The sequence below is a fragment of the Onthophagus taurus genome, unplaced genomic scaffold (genome assembly GCF_036711975.1).
Source record: "Onthophagus taurus isolate NC unplaced genomic scaffold, IU_Otau_3.0 ScKx7SY_15, whole genome shotgun sequence".
Lineage (NCBI taxonomy): Eukaryota > Metazoa > Arthropoda > Insecta > Coleoptera > Scarabaeidae > Onthophagus > Onthophagus taurus.
Genome location: NW_027248940.1, coordinates 846,078 through 866,725, shown reverse-complemented (window position 1 = coordinate 866,725; position 20,648 = coordinate 846,078). Strand labels below are relative to the sequence as shown.

At 33.0% G+C, this 20,648-nt stretch overlaps 3 protein-coding genes and 1 long non-coding RNA gene across 5 annotated transcripts; 2 read left to right on the top strand and 2 right to left on the bottom strand.

The window, feature by feature from the left end:
- Window positions 1-4,823: 4,823 nt before the first annotated feature.
- On the bottom strand, window positions 4,824-5,949 carry LOC111419850 (zinc finger protein 493-like). 2 transcript variants are annotated; one of them, XR_011642200.1, is made up of 3 exons: window positions 5,842-5,949; window positions 5,712-5,785; window positions 4,824-5,649 (listed from the first exon to the last, which is right to left on the bottom strand). XR_011642200.1 is itself a non-coding variant. In XM_023052727.2 (2 exons), the coding sequence occupies exons 1-2, from the start codon at window positions 5,808-5,810 to the stop codon at window positions 4,954-4,956; spliced, it is 795 nt and encodes a 264-aa protein (XP_022908495.2). In that variant the 5' UTR covers window positions 5,811-5,941; the 3' UTR covers window positions 4,824-4,953. The 2 variants fall into 2 exon arrangements, 1 of the variants encoding a protein (XP_022908495.2); XM_023052727.2 differs by having other exon boundaries at window positions 5,712-5,941.
- A 318-nt stretch (window positions 5,950-6,267) lies between these two features.
- On the top strand, window positions 6,268-6,715 carry LOC139432386 (uncharacterized). The gene is made up of 2 exons (XR_011642201.1): window positions 6,268-6,461; window positions 6,652-6,715. It is a non-coding gene; the product is annotated as an uncharacterized lncRNA (long non-coding RNA).
- Window positions 6,716-12,825: 6,110 nt separating this feature from the next.
- On the top strand, window positions 12,826-15,091 carry LOC111419854 (uncharacterized). Its single transcript, XM_023052730.2, has 5 exons — window positions 12,826-12,926; window positions 14,370-14,468; window positions 14,527-14,636; window positions 14,693-14,935; window positions 14,984-15,091. The coding sequence occupies exons 1-5, from the start codon at window positions 12,875-12,877 to the stop codon at window positions 14,999-15,001; spliced, it is 522 nt and encodes a 173-aa protein (XP_022908498.2). The 5' UTR covers window positions 12,826-12,874; the 3' UTR covers window positions 15,002-15,091.
- Window positions 15,092-15,293: 202 nt separating this feature from the next.
- On the bottom strand, window positions 15,294-15,878 carry LOC139432406 (uncharacterized). The gene has a single exon (XM_071200926.1). The coding sequence runs from the start codon at window positions 15,876-15,878 to the stop codon at window positions 15,294-15,296; it is 585 nt and encodes a 194-aa protein (XP_071057027.1).
- Window positions 15,879-20,648: the final 4,770 nt, after the last annotated feature.

Below are 20,648 nucleotides of genomic sequence, written 5' to 3'. Positions count from 1 at the left end.
TTTGCGAATTCTTAAAGAGGAAGAATTTAACTCTAATATAACACCAAAATCGTTTTTCAAACTTTAAAGTTAACCTCTGAGTGATTTTTTGAATATTATCGATTTTTTAAGAAACCTTAATTAAAACAGAGTTCTATATTTTTGAAAATATCTCAAAATTTTATGATATAAATGTAACAATTTCTTTGCGAATTCTTAAAGAGGAAGAATTTAACTCTAATATAACACCAAAATCGTTTTTCAAACTTTAAAGTTAACCTCTGAGTGATTTTTTGAATATTATCGATTTTTTAACAAACCTTAATTAAAACAGAGTTCTATATTTTTGAAAATATCTCAAAATTTTATGATATAAATGTAACAATTTCTTTGCGAATTCTTAAAGAGGAAGAATTTAACTCTAATATAACACCAAAATCGTTTTTCAAACTTTAAAGTTAACCTCTGAGTGATTTTTTGAATATTATCGATTTTTTAACAAACCTTAATTAAAACAGAGTTCTATATTTTTGAAAATATCTCAAAATTTTATGATATAAATGTAACAATTTCTTTGCGAATTCTTAAAGAGGAAGAATTTAATTCTAATATAACACCAAAATCGTTTTTCAAACTTTAAAGTTAACCTCTGGGCGATTTTTTGAATTTTATCGATTTTTTAAGAAACCTTAATTAAAACAGAGTTCTATATTTTTGAAAATATCTCAAAATTTTATGATATAAATGTAACAATTTCTTTGCGAATTCTTAAAGAGGAAGAATTTAACTCTAATATAACACCAAAATCGTTTTTCAAACTTTAAAGTTAACCTCTGAGTGATTTTTTGAATATTATCGATTTTTTAACAAACCTTAATTAAAACAGAGTTCTATATTTTTGAAAATATCTCAAAATTTTATGATATAAATGTAACAATTTCTTTGCGAATTCTTAAAGAGGAAGAATTTAACTCTAATATAACACCAAAATCGTTTTTCAAACTTTAAAGTTAACCTCTGAGTGATTTTTTGAATATTATCGATTTTTTAAGAAACCTTAATTAAAACAGAGTTCTATATTTTTGAAAATATCTCAAAATTTTATGATATAAATGTAACAATTTCTTTGCGAATTCTTAAAGAGGAAGAATTTAACTCTAATATAACACCAAAATCGTTTTTCAAACTTTAAAGTTAACCTCTGAGTGATTTTTTGAATATTATCGATTTTTTAACAAACCTTAATTAAAACAGAGTTCTATATTTTTGAAAATATCTCAAAATTTTATGATATAAATGTAACAATTTCTTTGCGAATTCTTAAAGAGGAAGAATTTAACTCTAATATAACACCAAAATCGTTTTTCAAACTTTAAAGTTAACCTCTGAGTGATTTTTTGAATATTATCGATTTTTTAACAAACCTTAATTAAAACAGAGTTCTATATTTTTGAAAATATCTCAACATTTTATGATATAAATATAACAATTTCTTTGCGAATTCTTAAAGAGGAAGAATTTAACTCTAATATAACACCAAAATCGTTTTTCAAACTTTAAAGTTAACCTCTGGGCGATTTTTTGAATTTTATCGATTTTTTAAGAAACCTTAATTAAAACAGAGTTCTATATTTTTGAAAATATCTCAAAATTTTATGATATAAATGTAACAATTTCTTTGCGAATTCTTAAAGAGGAAGAATTTAACTCTAATATAACACCAAAATCGTTTTTCAAACTTTAAAGTTAACCTCTGAGTGATTTTTTGAATATTATCGATTTTTTAACAAACCTTAATTAAAACAGAGTTCTATATTTTTGAAAATATCTCAAAATTTTATGATATAAATGTAACAATTTTTTTGCGAATTCTTAAAGAGGAAGAATTTAACTCTAATATAACACCAAAATCGTTTTTCAAACTTTAAAGTTAACCTCTGAGTGATTTTTTGAATATTATCGATTTTTTAACAAACCTTAATTAAAACAGAGTTCTATATTTTTGAAAATATCTCAAAATTTTATGATATAAATGTAACAATTTCTTTGCGAATTCTTAAAGAGGAAGAATTTAACTCTAATATAACACCAAAATCGTTTTTCAAACTTTAAAGTTAACCTCTGAGTGATTTTTTGAATATTATCGATTTTTTAACAAACCTTAATTAAAACAGAGTTCTATATTTTTGAAAATATCTCAAAATTTTATGATATAAATGTAACAATTTCTTTGCGAATTCTTAAAGAGGAAGAATTTAATTCTAATATAACACCAAAATCGTTTTTCAAACTTTAAAGTTAACCTCTGGGCGATTTTTTGAATTTTATCGATTTTTTAAGAAACCTTAATTAAAACAGAGTTCTATATTTTTGAAAATATCTCAAAATTTTATGATATAAATGTAACAATTTCTTTGCGAATTCTTAAAGAGGAAGAATTTAACTTTAATATAACTCCAAAATCGTTTTTCAAACTTTAAAGTAAACCTCTGGGCGATTTTTTGAATTTTATCGATTTTTTAACAAATCTTAATTAAAACAGAGTTCTATATTTTTGAAAATATCTCAACGTTTTATGATATAAATATAACAATTTCTTTGCGAATTCTTAAAGAGGAAGAATTTAACTCTAATATAACACCAAAATCGTTTTTCAAACTTTAAAGTTAACCTCTGGGCGATTTTTTGAATTTTATCGATTTTTTAAGATACCTTAATTAAAACAGAGTTCTATATTTTTGAAAATATCTCAAAATTTTATGATATAAATGTAACAATTTCTTTGCGAATTCTTAAAGAGGAAGAATTTAATTCTAATATAACACCAAAATCGTTTTTCAAACTTTAAAGTAAACCTCTGGGCGATTTTTTGAATTTTATCGATTTTTTAACAAATCTTAATTAAAACAGAGTTCTATATTTTAGAAAATATCTCAAAATTTTATGGTATAAATGTAACAATTTCTTTGCGAATTCTTAAAGAGGAAGAATTTAACTTTAATATAACACTAAAATCGTTTTTCAAACTTTAAAGTAAACCTTTGGGCGATTTTTTGAAGTTTTGATAACATTTTCGATGTTGCAATTTTCATCAATAACTTTCAAAATTCGCTATAGAATTCATTTCTTAAAGGATCCTTGTGGAAATATCACCAATTATTAATTAAAGTATCCTCTTTTCAATGCAACAAGCCGTTTTGAAAAATCGCTTTTAGTTTTTAAGAAATAAATTTTTGAAATAATCGACAATTTCTTTAAATTTTGAAATTTTCGCCGATTAAGTTCTAAAAACTCGTATAAAATCCATTTCTTGGAATATGAGTATGAAAATTTCCCAAAGTGTTAATAAAAGTGTCTTCTTTCCAATGAAACAACCCGTTTTGAAAAATAACTTTTAGTTTTTGAGAAAACAATATTTGAAGTTTTGATAATATTATCGACGTTGCAATTTTCATCGATAACTTTCAAAATTCGCTACAAAATTAATTTCTTGAAGAATCCTTGTGGAAATATCACCAATTATTAATTAAAGTATCCTCTTTTCAATGCAACAAGCCGTTTTGAAAAATCGCTTTTAGTTTTTAAGAAATAAATTTTTGAAATAATCGACAATTTCTTTACATTTTGAAATTTTCGCCGTTTAAGTTTTAAAAATTCGTATAAAATCCATTTCTTGGAATATGAGTATGAAAATTTCCCTAAGTGTTAATAAAAGTGTCTTCTTTCCAATGAACCAACCCGTTTTGAAAAATAACTTTTAGTTTTTGAGAAAACAATATTTGAAGTTTTGATAACATTTTCGATGTTGCAATTTTCATCGATAACTTGCAAAATTAGCTGTAAAATTAATTTCTTGAAGGATCCATGGGGAAATATCTCCAATTATTAATTAAAGTATACTCTTTTTAATGCAACAAGCCGTTTTGAAAAATCGCTTTTAGTTTTTAAGAAATAAATTTTTGAAATGATCGAAATTTTTTTTTAATTTTGAAATTTTCGCCGATTAAGTTTAAAAAATTCGTATTAAATCCATTTCTTGGAATATGAGTTTGAAAAATTCCCAAAGTGTTAATAAAAGTGTCATCTTTCCAATGAACCAACCCATTTTGAAAAATAACTTTTAGTTTTTGAGAAAACAATATTTGAAGTTTTGATAACATTTTCGATGTTGCAATTTTCATCGATAACTTTCAAAATTCGCTATAAAATTAATTTCTTGAAGGATCCTTGTAGAAATATCACCAATTAGTAATTAAAGTATCCTCTTTTTAATGCAACAAACCGTTTTGAAAAATCACTTTTAGTTTTTAAGAAATAAATTTTTGAAATGATCGACAATTTTTTCGAATTTTGCAATTTTCGCCGATTAAGTTTTAAAAATTCGTATAAAATCCATTTCATGGAATATAAGTATGAAAATTTCCCAAAGTGTTAATAAAAGTGTCTTCTTTCCAATGAACCAACCCGTTTTGAAAAATTAATTTTAGTTTTTGAGAAAACAATATTTGAAGTTTTGATAAAATTTTCGATGTTTTCGAAAAAATGGTATTAATAAAAGTTGTTCCTTCCTTAATTCTTAACAAGTTTTATTTGAAAAATATTTTGATACAAACAATAATTAGAAAAATAACATTCAATTCCTGTTTTGTACTGTTCATAGGGAAATTAAAAAATTAATAATTTGAAAAAATGATATTAATAAAAGTTGTTGCTTTTTTAATTGTTAACAAGTTTTATTTCGAAAATATTTAGCTACAAACAATAATTAGGAAGATAACCTGTTTTATACTGTTCATAGGATACATATGGATCAATCAATTTAATGGATCAATAATAAACTTAAATACAACGTTTCCATATTTTATATTTTTTCATCATAAACCTTTATAATCAAAAATAATTTCCATGTAGAACTAATACTGATAATACATTTAAAACACGAGTATTAAATAAATATGTATATAAATAACAAAATTAACGAGTTTCATGCAATTTTAAATGTCTCCGTAACGTATAAACCGTTTTTAACCACTGCCCACAAATTTCACACTTCACCTTATCCAAATGCGTCAATTTGTGTTGTCTCAAACCGTTTTTCCAACCAAATTTTTTTCCGCAAACGTCGCATTCGTAAGGTTTCACCTTATCTTCGCAATGCACGTTCATGTGCGCCCTTAAATGAGCCTCCCGATGAAATCCTTTCTGGCAAATCACGCAAACAAATTTCTTCTCATCCGAATGAATAACCATGTGAGTACGTAATTTACACATGAAATGGAACGAAATTCCGCATTGATTGCATTGATAACGTTTATCGTGGCTTCCTTTTTTTGGGGATTGATTACAATTTTTTATATTTTCAGTACTAATAATTTCGTTTTGGCCTATTTCTACATCATCTTTCGTTAGAATCGAATTAGAATTAAAATTTTCTATTTCATGGTGAAACTCGTAACTTAAATTATCATCATTGATGTTTTCCGATTTAACATAATTTGTTGATTCGGGAAAAGGTTCATAATAAGATTCATTTTCGCATTTTATCTTGGTGTTTTGAATGGTTTTTAGGTGCTCTTGCGTTTCGAGACATCTCATTTTAAAACTGTAGGCCTCCTCGAGGCTTGATATACATTCTGGACATATTTGGGGTGATTCCGTAAGAGTTAAATCCTTCATTTTAATAAAAATGATCGTGTTGGTTAATATTTATTGGTTTTATTAATGTTACTTACAATTTCAGGGAGAATTAACTCTAAATAAGCCGAGTTTAATGATGATAATGATTTGAATTGGGAGTCCGAACAACCTAAGCAAAATCGACATGTATTCATTTTTATTAATTTTAAACACGATTATAATTACTTTTTACTTAATACTTTATATAATTGTGTTCTAAAACCCAATTTAAAAGGTAAATAATAAATAAAAAATTGAGGTTATGTTGTTCATGTTATTATTGACTTAAGGTATGAAGTTGGCTTCAAATTAAACGATTATAATAATTAAATAAAAGAATTATTAAATAAACATTTTTAATTAATTAAGGGTGAATTTAAAATTTATTAATGAAAACGCATTAATTAAAATAATCGATATTCTATAACTAAAAAAAAGTTAGATTAAGTTAAGCCAACGTGAAGTTGGCTATTTGAAGATTTTTGGTAAATCAATTTAAAAGTTCGTGGTGATTATGGTGGTAATTAAAGTCTGTAATATCCTCTTTAATCCTGTATGTTTCACCAGAGATGGATAATTAACTTTATTAAAGTATAATATTTCCTTTTAATGGTTAAAGTTAAAATTTTATTATTGTTAGGTTATCCGACTTGACTCAGTTACCATGGTGATTAAGATCCAAATATTGCAGGTGCTTGTCAAAATTGAAATTGAATTTAAGTTTTTTTAAGGAAAATGTCTCATTTAATTGATTTAAAAGGCTGTATTTAACTCAAAATTGGTTTATCTAGAGAATTATAAACAAGGTAAGTGGATTAAATTAAAAAAAGATATTTTTTTATTTATTTCTCTTAATTAGAATCGAGTTAAATTAATTACAATTAACGAATTTGTTATAAATACGAGATAATCGTAAAGAATTCGAAATGTTTTCAAATTAATAAAAATTAGGTTAGAATTGATAAAAAAATCGGAATAAAATTTTATTATTTTAAGGTTATCCAACTTGACTCGGTTACCATGGTGATTAAGATCCAAATATTGTAGTTGCTTGTCAAAATTGACGTTGAATTTAAGTTTTTTCAATAAATAACACATTATTAATTGGATTTAAAGGTTGTATTTAATTCAAAATGGGTAAATGGATGAAATTATAATCAAGGTAAGCGGATTAAATCAAAAAAAAAATTTTTTAGATCAATTAAAATGTACAAGAATTTAGGGTTAAATAACAATTCAAACTAGACCTAAAACTAGAAAGTTTTAGGTTTAGTCGGTCGTCTTAGACAAGAACTTAGAAAAGTCTGAAGACGCAATATTTCTAGTTCTAGGTCTAGTATTAGTTCTAATTTTACACTAGCACTATCACTAGAACTAACAGAAGACCTAGAACTAGAATCATTCGGGTTTAGCCGTCTTGAGAAACGTGGGACTAAATCCGAATGTTTCTAGTTCTCGGTCTAGTGTTAGTTCTAGTGGCAGTGGTAGGTAGCGCTAGTTAGCATAAGATATTACTATGTTGTATAGGTTGTATTGGAAGAAAACTTTTAGTTGTCAATGTCAACTTTAATTTTATTATTATATTCGTAATCTTCATAAAATAACCTTTAAAATGAGTCCAAACTCGACATATTTAACTTTAATATTAATGGAAATACAATCACTTCCGGTTTGAAACGTCAATGTCAATTTTGACATATTTGTCATCTTCATTAAAAAACCTTTAAAATGAGTCCAAAGATGACGCACTTATCTTAAAAAACAAAAAAATTTGAATAAAAATCGTTAAACCCGAAGTTAGCAACAATGAGGATAGCAATTTAATTATCAAATATTAATACCAACCTTAATTTTTAATTTTTTTTTACTAAATTTTAGTTTTTGAGATACATTTTAAGATATTTTATAAAAATTAAGAATATGTCAAAATGACATTGACATTTCAAACCGGAAGTTGCTTACATCTCGACTAATATTGGGCTTATTTTAAACGCTTTTTCACGACAATTACAAAATATGTCAAAATTGACGTTGACATTTGAATTGACCATAACTTCATTAATATTGAAGATAAATATGTCATGTTTGTTCTCATTTTAAAGGATTTTTAATAAAGATTACAAATATGTCAAAATTGAGGTTGACATTTTAAATCTGAAATTAGTTATCATATAATAGCCAAATGGACAACTTCATGGTGGTCTTTCATGATGTAGTCTTTATTAAAAAAACCTTTAAAATGACGCAGTTATCTCAAAAAACAAAAAAGTTTGAATAAAAAAACGTTAAACCCAAAGTTAGCAACAATGAGGATAGCAATTTAATTATTAATTAATACCAACCTGAATTTTTAATTTTTTTTTATTGTATTTTTGTTTTTGTGATAAATTTGAAGACATTTCATAAAAATTAAGAATTTGTCAAAATGATATTGACATTTCAAACCGGAAATTGACCATAACTTCATTAATATTGAAGATAAATATGTCATGTTTGTTCTCATTTTAAAGGATTTTTAATAAAGATTACAAATATGTCAAAATTGAGGTTGACATTTTAAATCTATTTAAATAACACAAAAGTTAGGATAGTCAGAGGCAAATAAGAAAAACACGTCATCAGTATTTTTAAACGTACTATAAGGACACATAATATTGCCAAAATCGACAGGGTTTCTTCAGAAACTTCTGTTCGGTTTCTGAAGAAGGTTGCAACATGGCATCCGAAACGTCAAACATTTTTTCAAAAAACACACGGCTTAACCCGAAAGATTTTAGTTCTAGGTCTAGTGTTAGTTCTTGTGATACTGCTAGTGTTAGTTCTAGTTTTAGTTTAATACTTTAGTACGACTTCCATGCCAAATTTTATTGCGCTAAACACACGCGTTCAGATTATACAGGGTGTGCTCGTGAATTATTTCCAACAGTGTATCAATGAAAAGCTCTTTGAAAATGAATATCAGTTTACATTTACCACATTTCGATAGCTATTTTTGTTTTCAGCCTATAAGCGTATATACAGTGTGATTCACATAAGAACAGGGACATGTAGAGGATAATAAATTAAGATGATTTAACGTAACTTACTTCTATACTAAGTTGTACACCTGAGGAGTTATAGGCCTTCAAAGTTGGCTCTTAAATTTTTAAAAAGTTCAATATCTTCGTAATACATTAAGCTAGAAAAACCAAATTTGGTATACGTTATGAGTGTACCAAGGGTATTAATTGGTAGCAAATTGAACTCAATTGAAGCATGTATGTATGTATGGATTGGGGAGTGCATGCAAAACCGCACGCCACACTTAGGCCCCATTGGGCCCCTTGTGCATCCTCTCATTACACACTCTGGTCACATCAACCAGCCTAAGGATTTACCAAAGGCTAGGACAGCTCCTAGAGGTGCATTCCTGATGTCATCTGTGGTTGGCCATTCCCCGAAGGTCCTCATTCTGAGGTCGGTCAGAGAGGGGCAATCACACAAGATGTGTTTAACCGTCTCGTCATCCTGTTCACAGGCTCGACAGAGAGGAGAGTCAGCAAGCTTCATGTTATGAAGGTGCTTATTTACTTTACAGTGTCCCGTGAGGAGACCTGTGGCAGTGCGAAGGGCACTTTTACCGAGCCCTACGAAGAACTGGGCTGTTGCGGCTGAAGGATATTTTAACAATTCCTTAGGGAGATGACAGCCCGGGGTACGGTCCCACCCGTTTAAAAATTTTTTGTGGGGTGCACAGGGCGCTCTACCGGCAGCACGTTTGGCTAGCCTGTCCGCGTGGTTGTTACCCTTGGAGCCGGAATGCCCTTTAATCCACTGGATTCTGACAGAATTGTATTTCGCGGCCTCCTCCAGTGCTTTGTGACAATCCATAACTACTGCAGACGTTATAATAACTCTGCTTAAAGCTAAAAGAGATTGTTTACTGTCTGTAAAAATAGTAAAACACTTACCCCGCTTGTTGAATTCAACAATGCAGTCAGCAGCAAGTTTAATAGCAGTTAGTTCCGCTTGTATGACGGTGGTGCTGAACCCTAAAGGTTCTGAGAGGCGAATCAGGGGATCGTGAGAGAATACCCCCGCGCCTGCACCATTTCGTCCTTTTGAACCATCGGTGTAGATCTTTAAAGTTCTATGTACATCTACAACTGTGGGACTTACGTGGGTGAGGTACTTCCTTGAGAAAACATATTTTGCTGGTCTGTGATCAGTCTTACACTCGAGTAGGGGTGTGTCTAATACTGCTTCCCTCCAGAGTATTGAACTGCTGCCAGCGTCCTCATCCTTCATAGTTCCTACTGATTGTAGTCGTTTCATGGTTACCAGCGCCACTTCCTGGATATGTAGGTTGAGTGGTGGTAAATTTAACATGATTTCCATGGCCGCTGTGGGGGTTGATCGCAGCGCACCTGTAACATACAGACACGCGAGTCTCTGTATTCTATTAAGTGCAGTGGTGGCGGTAGACATAGAAGTTCTAGTCCACCATACCACCGCACCGTAAGTTAGCATTGGTCGAACAACGGCGGTGTAGATCCACAGGGCTATCTTGGGAGACAGACCCCAAGTTCTCCCGACAGCCCTCCGGCACTGGCCGAAGGCGACACAAGCTTTATTAACTCTATTGTCTAGGTGGGATGTCCACGTTAGCTTACTGTCTATTATTAAGCCCAAGTACTTGATTTCTGTAGACAGTTTAAATGGAATTTTAGCGAGCGTTGGCAGTCTAGGATTGCCAATGTCGCGCTTGCGTGTAAAAAGAACCATCTCTGTCTTTTTGGGATTGACGGAAACGCATTGTTTATTACACCAGTTCTCAATTAGATTGAGTGCTTCCTGCATCCTGTCGAGGAGTACATTAGCGTACTTGCCTCTTATGAGGATTGTCATAAGTCATTGTAAAGCCGGCTAGATTTAGGCGTTTCATGAGGCTATCGAGGGTGAGATTCCACAAAAGTGGAGAAAGTACTCCCCCTTGCGGACAGCCTCTAGTAACAGCCCCTTGCAGAGTGGCCTGGCCAGCTCTTAATTTGACGACCCTATGTCTTAGAGTGCTCTCAATCCAGCCGCACAGGGCCAGAGGAACGTTATGCTCTAGCAAGGCGTCGTTAATTCCGGAGAAGGTAGTTTTATCAAAAGCTCCTTCCACGTCAATAAAAACCCCGAGGGCGGACTCCTTGTGGTCCAGCGCACCACCGACGAAACTGATCACTGAGTGAAGAGCCGTCAGCGTGGACTTTCCCTGGGTGTAAGCATGTTGATTAGAGTCTAGTGGCCTGCTGCGCAGACAAGAGTCTCTAATGTAACGGTCGCAAAGCCTCTCCAACGTTTTCAGTAGAAAGGAGGAGAGGCTAATTGGTCTATAGGACTTCGGAAGGAAGTAATCTTGCTTACCCGGTTTAGGTATAAAGTTGACCGTGACTTCACGCCAACTTCCCGGTACATAGCGAAATGCCAGACATCCCTGGAAAATACTCTTCAGGTGCGGTAGCAGGTCATCCAGTCCCAAGGTCACAAGGTTTTATAACCTATTTGTCAAGTTTGACGTATAATTTCAATAATAAGAGTAGAAAAAGTTTTAGAATTAAATTCCACATGAAATCAGGTAATAATGTGTTAAATCCCCTAAAAGGTTAAAAAAATCTGTCAAAATTTAGGGGACCATCACCCGTAATCAACCCTTTCAAATGTCTCAACTTGCTACCAATTAATACCCTCGGTACACTCATAACGTACACCAAATTTGGTTTTTCTAACTTAATGTATTACGAAGATATTCAATGTTTTAAAAATTTAAGACCCAACTTTGAAGGCCTATAACTCCTCAGGAGTACAACTTAGTATACAGGGTGTTCCGGTGACTCGGGGCATAAAATTAACCTCATATACTAGAGCAAAAATGATGACGATTCGTGAAAAAAAATTATTATAAAAGTCTTCAAATGGCTAAGATATGGGCCATCAAAGTTCAGAAATTTTAACACATTTTTCTAAATATTTTCAATACCATTTATGGATGGTAGAGCGTTGAAATTTGGTACAGGGTAAACAAATATCAAGCAAAATCATTGAACCAATTTTGACTTTGATCGGGCGGCGGCAACCATGCTATACAGGCTGAAATGATCGGGTCACCCGATCATTGTTGCTCTAGTATATGAGATTAATTTTATGCCCTGAGTCACCGGAACATCCTGTAGATATAAGTTGTATTAAATCGTCTTAATTTATTGTCCTCTACATGTCCCTGTTCTGTGTCGGTTCTTATGTGAATCACCCTGTATATATTTCGCCCTGATTTCCAACCCTTATAACTCGCCCCAGGAGCTTTATTAGCACGTATAAAAAAATACGTAAACCTTATTTTTGGCCATACTATCGCTGTACCAAATTTCAACAAAATCGGTGAGGGACAGTTCTGATACTTCCCTTGTAAGGAAAAATGACAAAATACATAACAAACGAAGAGTTTTTCTCAAAAAGTTGGGTGAAGTACTAATAAAAAAAAGAACATCTGAAAGAACACTTCAAGAAAAACTTAACCAAACTGCAGAACGGCTCAGCACAAATATGCTGAAATCTGTAAAACTATAGTGTATTTATAATTTTGTATTTTTATGAATGTTATACTTGCTTTTTTGTTATTCAAAGTCTCATTTAACGGTGTTACGTTTGACTAGTGCAATAAGTTTGATCTCAAATAATTTGCATTTTAGTTTTCCCAGTTGATAATAAAAAAATAAAACATAGGCTGTTATTTTTTTGCTAAAACCTCTAAAAATAGATTCTTTGCACAAATATATAGATTTTTTTGAAATATTTTGGTTTGTCTTGGACAAAGGACTAACTTGACAATCACACATTAGTTACAATACCAAAAAAGCAACGATTATGCTCACCCAATACTTATTAGGTTATTTGGCCACCCTGTACAAAGGGCCCGCTGAGGCCTAAGTGCAGTAAAGGAATTCACACCCACATGAAGCTACATACATACATTCTCTTTAATTTGAACAAGAATCATTTTTGAGAACCCATGACTTTATTAGTTATTATATTTTTAAGAATGCTTTACTTTAACTTTTGGAAGAAACGTTAATGTTAAAAATAAGTTGTAATAATAAGATAACTTTATCACAGAAAGGTCAGTTGTGTTATTTAGAGACGATTAGAAATAAGAGTCAAAATTTATTTCACACCGGTTTGTTAGAAACAACTTGATATGGTTGTAATAATTCTTTTATTTGCAACAATTCACTTTGTTGTTGCTACAGGTAAGTTTAAAAAAAAATTATATATTATATACATTAGAATTAATGTTTTAGCTATTCTTAGATTTTAGCGTGCGTTACATATAGCGGCGAATATGTGTCATTTATTTTAACGAAAAAGTATCTCTCCGTCAGATATGATTCCAATAGATAGGTTAATAAGATAAGAAGTTTATTTTTATTGATGGAGGATTTTTGTTGATGTCAGAAAGAGTTCACAACCTTTCTAGCGATTTACCTTAACACCAAAAAGTATCTAAATACTTTCTGAACATTGATTAAGATTCCTAATGGATTCTAAAGCTGTCAAAAAGTATTCAGAAAGTTTCTAATTATTTCTATAGTTATCAAAAAGTGTCCATGAGGTGTCTAATGGTATCTATAGTCGTCAAAAAGCGTCCAAAAGGTTTCTAATGATCTCTATAGTAGTCAAAAACTGTCTAGAAGCTTTCTAATGTTATGAATAATTATTAAAAGGTGTTTAAACGCCTCCGGGACGTTTACTTTTATTGATAGAGGATTTTTGTTGATGTCAGAAAGAGTTCAGAACCTTTCTAACGATTTACCTTAACACCAAAAAGTATCTAAATACTTTCTGAACATTGATTAAGATTGCTAGGGGATTTTAAAGATATCAAAAACTGTCCAGAAGCTTTCTATTGACTTCCATAATCATCAAAAAGAGTCTAACTGCTATCTGGACATTTATTAAGATTTCTAGTGGATTCTAAAGCTGTCAAAAAGTATTTAGAAAGTTTCTAATTATTTCTATACTTGTCAAAAAGTATTCAGAAGGTGTCTAATGGTATCTATAGTCGTCAAAATCGTCCAAAATGTTTCTAATGATCTCTATAGTAGTCAAAAACTGTCTAGAAGCTTTCTAATGTTATGAATAATTATTAAAAGGTGTTTAAACGCTTCCTGGACATTTACTTTTATTGATGGAGGATTTTTGTTGATGTCACAAAGAGTTCAGAACCTTTCTAACGATTTACCTTAACACCAAAAAGTATCTAAATGCTTTCTGAACATTAATTAAGATTCCTAGGTGATTCTAAAGATATTAAAAACTGTCCAGAAGCTTTCTATTGACTTCCATAATCATCAAAAAGAGTCTAACTGCTATCTGGACATTTATTAAAATTTCTATGGGATTCTAAAGATATTAAAAACTGTCCAGAAGCTTCCTATTGACTTCCATAATCATCAAAAGCTTGTATGAATGTAGGCGGAGTAGGATCTGTATCGTCTCCAGTGTTTTCTAAGTCACTATTTATTTTCGGAGCTTATTATTTCTCTTTTCTTCGTTTATAGCATTAGATGTTAGCGAATAACTTCTAGGTTTCAGAGTTTCAACGTTTAATTATTTTAAAACGTCTGCCAAAGCCGCAATAACAAGTCTGACAATAGATAAAAGCTCTCGATAAAGTTCTCCTTTTTTTGTAGAACCCTTTTATTGGAGATTGTACAATGGTACAATACCAAATGATGCTGTATCATCAGAAGTATCCAATTTATTTGTAAGTCGAGTAGGTAGATGTGTTGGTAAGTTACAAAAATGATTAATCTAAAAATATAAATGATTTCGTTGCTTTGTATTTAGACAGGAATAGCGTCACGTTTTATCCAGCTACCCTTGATTCCATAACAAAAAGTGCTACCGCTAACATCATGGGTAAAAAAAGAATTATTACCGATATAAATAATATTATGGTACCATCATAAATTATTTGACTCATTTTAATAAATAATAACCATTGATTAATTAGATTTTGTGCACCTCGGAACCTGAACGTCTCCGATGGGAATATGTTAACATTCAAGCCGTGAAAGGAGACTTATTAAAGAAACTAGTCCCGGCTGGGTATTTAGATAACATTGAACGGTATGTGGGGAAAGTTTTTCACGAAAATAGTTGGAAAATCACCACATTATACCAACATGGGCATAAATGGGAAGGTTTAAATATTTGGAAAGATAACGGGGATACAACGAGTGTGTACGATTTTCAAGTAAGTGTGATTTATAATTGAAATATAAATTTAAGAGATTTGTTGTAGATATTAATATGGAGTTAAAACGGAAAATGACTTATACATTATACATAGTATGTGTATATATGTAATATAATAGCTATATATAACAAATATTGTAAGAAATATCTCGTATATCAGTCTTTCTCTTAACCTTACTTCGAAACACACATGTTTAGTTCCAAACCCCGACTGTCCCTTTCTTTTCCCCCCATCGAACCACGACATAATCAAACCGATCCAACATATTCGCGAACCGAAATTCCCCGTGTTATATTCGGCTATTCTGACAGTATTCGACTTCTTGGTCGAAATCCCCTGTCACAAAGTCCTTCATTCATTCTGGCTTCTTCCGTACACGACGTACGGTGGATTCCGCTATAACCTCTTCGTTCTTTGTTCCATCATCCTCTTGTTGTTCATCGATGCTATCTTCTTCATTGTGATTCTGATACCCCTTTAATTGAGATACATGCGCTGTCGTTGCAAATCTTCTTCTATCTTCTTCATTAATACTTGCCACACGATATGTGTCTGAGGGTAGTATCTGGGTTATTGTTAAAGGCCCACAAAACTTAGGCTGAAGTTTAGTCGATTCCCCCGATCCACCTACTGGCTGCCGTCTCATGAATACAACGTCTCCTACCTCATATCTTACTCCCAAATATCTTTTCTTATCTGCAAGGCTCTTTTGTTTTTGTTGTTCTTCTTCTATTCGTCGTCTAACTTCTATTTGTATATCTTCTGCTGGAGTCCACTGCTCTGTCGGTACTATCCTTGCCATAACTGGGTCTGTTTGAAAACGTGGTAAGTAACCATATAACACTTCGTATGGTGCTCGTCCAGTAGTTTTGTTTATGGCTAAATTTAAATTTCGTTCTACTTCCACTATACTCCTATCCCAACCTACGTCTTCTTGCATGCTTCCTAATATCACCGGTATCACAGTTCTGTTAACTCTCTCTACCTGTCTCTCTACCTGTACGTAATAGATATCGCTCGACTTTCAGTAAACCTCCGAAACTCCACGGATGTAAACGATGTCCCTCTATCGTATACGATCCTTCTTGGATTTCCATACCCTTGGATTAATCTCTCCAGTGATCTTATCGTTGTTCTGGTTTTGGTGTCTCGTACAGGGTATAACTTTACAAACTTCGTCAAAGCGTCTATGATTACTAACAGGTACATGTTACCTCTGCAGCTCTTTATAAATGGTCCCAAATGATCTATGTGAATTCGGTCGAATGGTTTCTGTGGAGCAGGAATGGGATGTAGTTTCCCCGCTTCCGACCCTGTCGGTAACTTGCTTAGTAGACATTCTGGACATACTCGTATATGTTTGCTCACATATCTTCTCATTCCAACAAACCAATAATCCCGCATGATCGCATCAACAGTTCGTTCCAACCCAAAATGTCCCCTCATGTCGTGATATTTCACGGCAATACTCTTCCTCATTCCCTGCGGTATCACATACAGCTCTCGTCCATCTTTCATCTCTCTGATCAATCTACCACAGTTAATTTTATATCCGACAACTTCATTCTTCTCTTGTTGTGTTCTAGTTGTTTCCTTTTTCTTCAACACCGCTATTTTCTTCTTTAGGTCTGAGTCAGCATACTGGATGGTGGTTACATAATCTTCTTCTGTCATGATTTCCATAATTTCTCCCCTCTCCAAGTACGACTCTTCCACATCTACACCTTCGTCGTTTGGTGCCTTCGATAATGCGTCGACGTGACTCATTTTATCGGCTGAACAACTGTAGCATTGATAGCATTGAACAACTTGAGTACCTTTAGTTCGCTCAAGTCTTCGAACGCTTCGTCTTGCAATTTGGTCCAACTAAAATTTTTACCCTTCTTCAAGTCACTTAACGATCGCGCCCTGCGTGCATAGTCTCTCACAAATCGTCTAAAATATGACGTCAATCCAAGAAATCTCCGTACCTCATGGACATTTGCTGGCCTTGGGTACATTGACACAGCTTTCACCTTGCTTCCCGGCTTAATATAGTCCTCAGATAAATGGTGCCCCAAAAATTCTACTTCACGTTTGCCAAAATAGCATTTCCTCAAATTTAGTGTCAACCTTGCTGATCTTAAAGCTTCAAATATTTAGTTAAATTTGTTACCGTATCTTCCACTATCATTTTTGTGTTGTTTCTCCTGTTGAATTTGGACAATCCTTCTTCAGGTGACCCGACCCTTTGCATATGATCCTCGGTTGGGTGCATTTATTCGCCATATGACCTCGCTCACCACATCTGTAACATCGAACGTTGTTGCCGTTTAGGTTCTTCAGATTTCCAGGATCTCTCTTCTTTCTTCGAGTCTGGTTCACCACGCACCTGTTTAACATCTTTAATTACGGTACCCCTCGGTCTCGTGTCTTTTCTCGTAGCACGGTACCAATTCGCCGCTGGACCCACCAAATGTGATCGAGCCGTCTCAATTTTCACGGATTCCGGCCACTTGTAAAGCGGCCCATACACGACGACTCTTGCAGCGCCGCATGAAGCATCGTGTGTAGGGAAGCGCCAGGAATATTTCTGCCTGCAATATTTAATTTTTTACAAGCAGTATTAGTATTCTGGAACCAATTTGTAGTCTATTGATAGCAGTACCTAGCCTTGTATAAATAATATCTATCTTTTTAAGCAGTTTCTAGTATTGCATAGGTAGTATTTGTCTTCCGCAAGGAATTTTTGATCGTCTATAGGAAGTATTTAGTCTTCTGCAAGCAGTATTAGTATTCTGGAACCAATTCCTTGGCTATTGGTAGCAGTACCTAGCCTTCCCTAAACAATATCTATCTTCTGCAAACAATTTCTAGTGTGGTATCGTTGAAGGGTTTTAGGTCTTTTGAATAAAAGAGTTTCTTCCCAACTACATGTGAATGTATTTTACCCAAAGGTTCGTACAATTCTGATGATTACAAAAGCGTAATCAACTTTAAAGTATTACAGCAATAATGCTTACCACGGTAATACGGTTCAACGGACGATGACCTGATACTTATTAATTAAGTTGCTGAGCCTACATTTTATAGTTAAACGTTTTGTAATTTACTTAAACAATAATGAATTCGGATACATTACACTAGTATTGTATAGGTAGTATTTGTCTTCCGCAAGGAGTTTTTAGCCTTTTGCTGGAAGTATTTAGTCTTTTACAAGTAGTATTGGTATTCTGCAACCAATTTGTAGTCTTTTGGTAGCAGTACTTACGTTTCTATAGACGATATCTATCTTTTTAAGCTGTTTCTAGTATTGTATAGGTAGTATTTGTCCTTTATAGGAAGTATTTAGTCTTCTGCAAGTAGTATTGGTATTCTGCAGCCAATTTCTTGGCTATTGTCTCTCCAGATATGCATTGGTATAGGTCCGTCGATAGCGGTTAAAGAAGTGCGGCACGACGCCACAAGAGTCTACGTGTGTAGGCCGCTTAAAGCACCGCACTGGTTTTTACGCTCGTCAGCCAGTCTACCGCTCGCAAAAGATCTCGATCACCATCGAATCTATTTACTGTTTTCGTCAGATCCGGTATTATTTGGAATTGTGAAGACGGTTGGCGCTCCGCCCTCATTTCGCGTAATATCTCATCTCATCCGGCTTCCCCGGCTAACGTTGAGGAGCTATGGAAACGAGTTAAGGTGGCATGGTTGGCCATCCCTCTCGCTACAATATAGCGACTTATAGACACCATGCCACGTCGTGTAGCGATGGTACGCGAAGCTCCCGGGGGATACTCTCGCTATTGATGTTTCTCCTCCCAGCAGAGTTGTGCCGCTCTCGATGTGAGAGTAAGTTACACTACTTTAGTACATAGACATGGGGTTTGATTTTTCTCAAGAAACTTGGAGTATTTTGCCATTGTTCTTCCCAGCTGTTATATATCAAGGATCTTACATGTTTTGCAATATCTTTATGTCTGCAAAAGTTCACATCCATTGTTGCTTTATCTGCAGCCTCGGATGCTGCACAATCAGCACGTTCATTCCCCTCAATTCCAACGTGACTTGGCACCCATATAAAAATAACTTTATGATTTTGTTTTGTGATGCTGTCTAGTGTGCCTAAGATTTGTTGTAGCATTGTTTCTTTTGTGTACAGGTTTTGTAAGGATTTGATACTACTAAGCGAATCACTTATTATTAGAAAATTCCGGTTATTGAAGTTCATATTTATGTATAGTAGTGCTTGGAATATTGCATATAACCCTGCAAGAAATATTGAGGAACATGGTTGAAGCGTCCAGGAATGTTCTGTATTATCGACTGATATTGCACTAGCAACACCGTTTTCTTTTTTTGATCCATCAGTGTAAACACAAAAGGCATCAGGATAAGTATGCACTGTGTTGTGAAAATCAGCAAGAAACATTGCATGGGGGGCGTTTTATTTTGAAAATTTAGTGAGGTCCAACCTAGCTTCAATGGAATTCAACAACCATGGAGGCACTTCAGAATATTGGTAGGTAAGTACCTGAGGTAATGCCATATCTAAAGATTGTATCAATTCTTGTGCACGAACGATAGTTGGTCTGGTAGCTGTCAATCTAAAGGTAAGTGTTTGTTGTTGGATTATTGCAAAAATTGGATTATTTGGTTTAGCTAGGAATCTAAGATAGTAGTTCACTAATTGTATATCTCGTCTATAGTTCAAGGGAGGTAAACCTGATTCACTATATAGACTATTGATAGGGCTTGTAGGAAAGGCACCAAGTACATATCTTACACCCAAATGATGTATGGTATTAAGTTTATTAAATCCACCTTTTCTCGCTGAACCATAAGCTTCGGAACCATGGTCGAAGATAGATAGTACTGTAGCTGTATATAGTTGCATTAATATCTTAGTATCTGCCCCCCACCTTGTACCTGACAGCATACGCAGTAGATTAAGTGCTTTATGGCAACGTTCCTTAATGTATTGTATGTGAGAAAGCCACCTTAATTTCGCATCAAAAATAACACCCAGAAACTTTATTTGTGAAACTCTATTAATAGGCGAATCGTGCAACTGAAGCAAAGGTTCTTCTAAGTGTCTATACAGTGTAGAAAATTTTATGTAAGCTGTCTTTTGTTTAAACCCCACCGATACTGCATTTTCCAATATAATATTGATGGATTCCTGAAGTTTCCCATTAATCTCTTCAGTCGAATTACCACTTGCATAGATACATAAATCGTCTACGTACAAAGATCTTTATATTTCCGGATCTAAACGCGCGGCAATATCGTTTATTGCTATAAGAAATAGTGTTACACTCAAATTAGAGCCTGAGGTACTCCATTTTCTAATGCATGTTCTGTTGATAAACAATTTCCTACCCTCACACTGAATGATGTAATTTCTGCAAGATACTTGGTCAACAACACTTGCACAAACATACAACACTTGCATAAGAAGTTGTTTATCTTTACTTCGCCGCGGTCGCTTGCGGGCGAGGCGCTAGAATCCTGCAACACTGACGATTTAAGCTACTCGTAGATATCATAAGCGATCATTTTGATACACATTAGAGTGATCACGGTGGTGATCAGTTAGTCCCATATTTCGGTTAATTATTAAAAACATTTAGCTGTTAATCAGTACTTGTTTTCGAAAAAAGAATTGATACAGAGACAATGGATGATCGAGATGAAATACTTTTACTTGCAGCAATTTTGTTAATAATTATTGCTT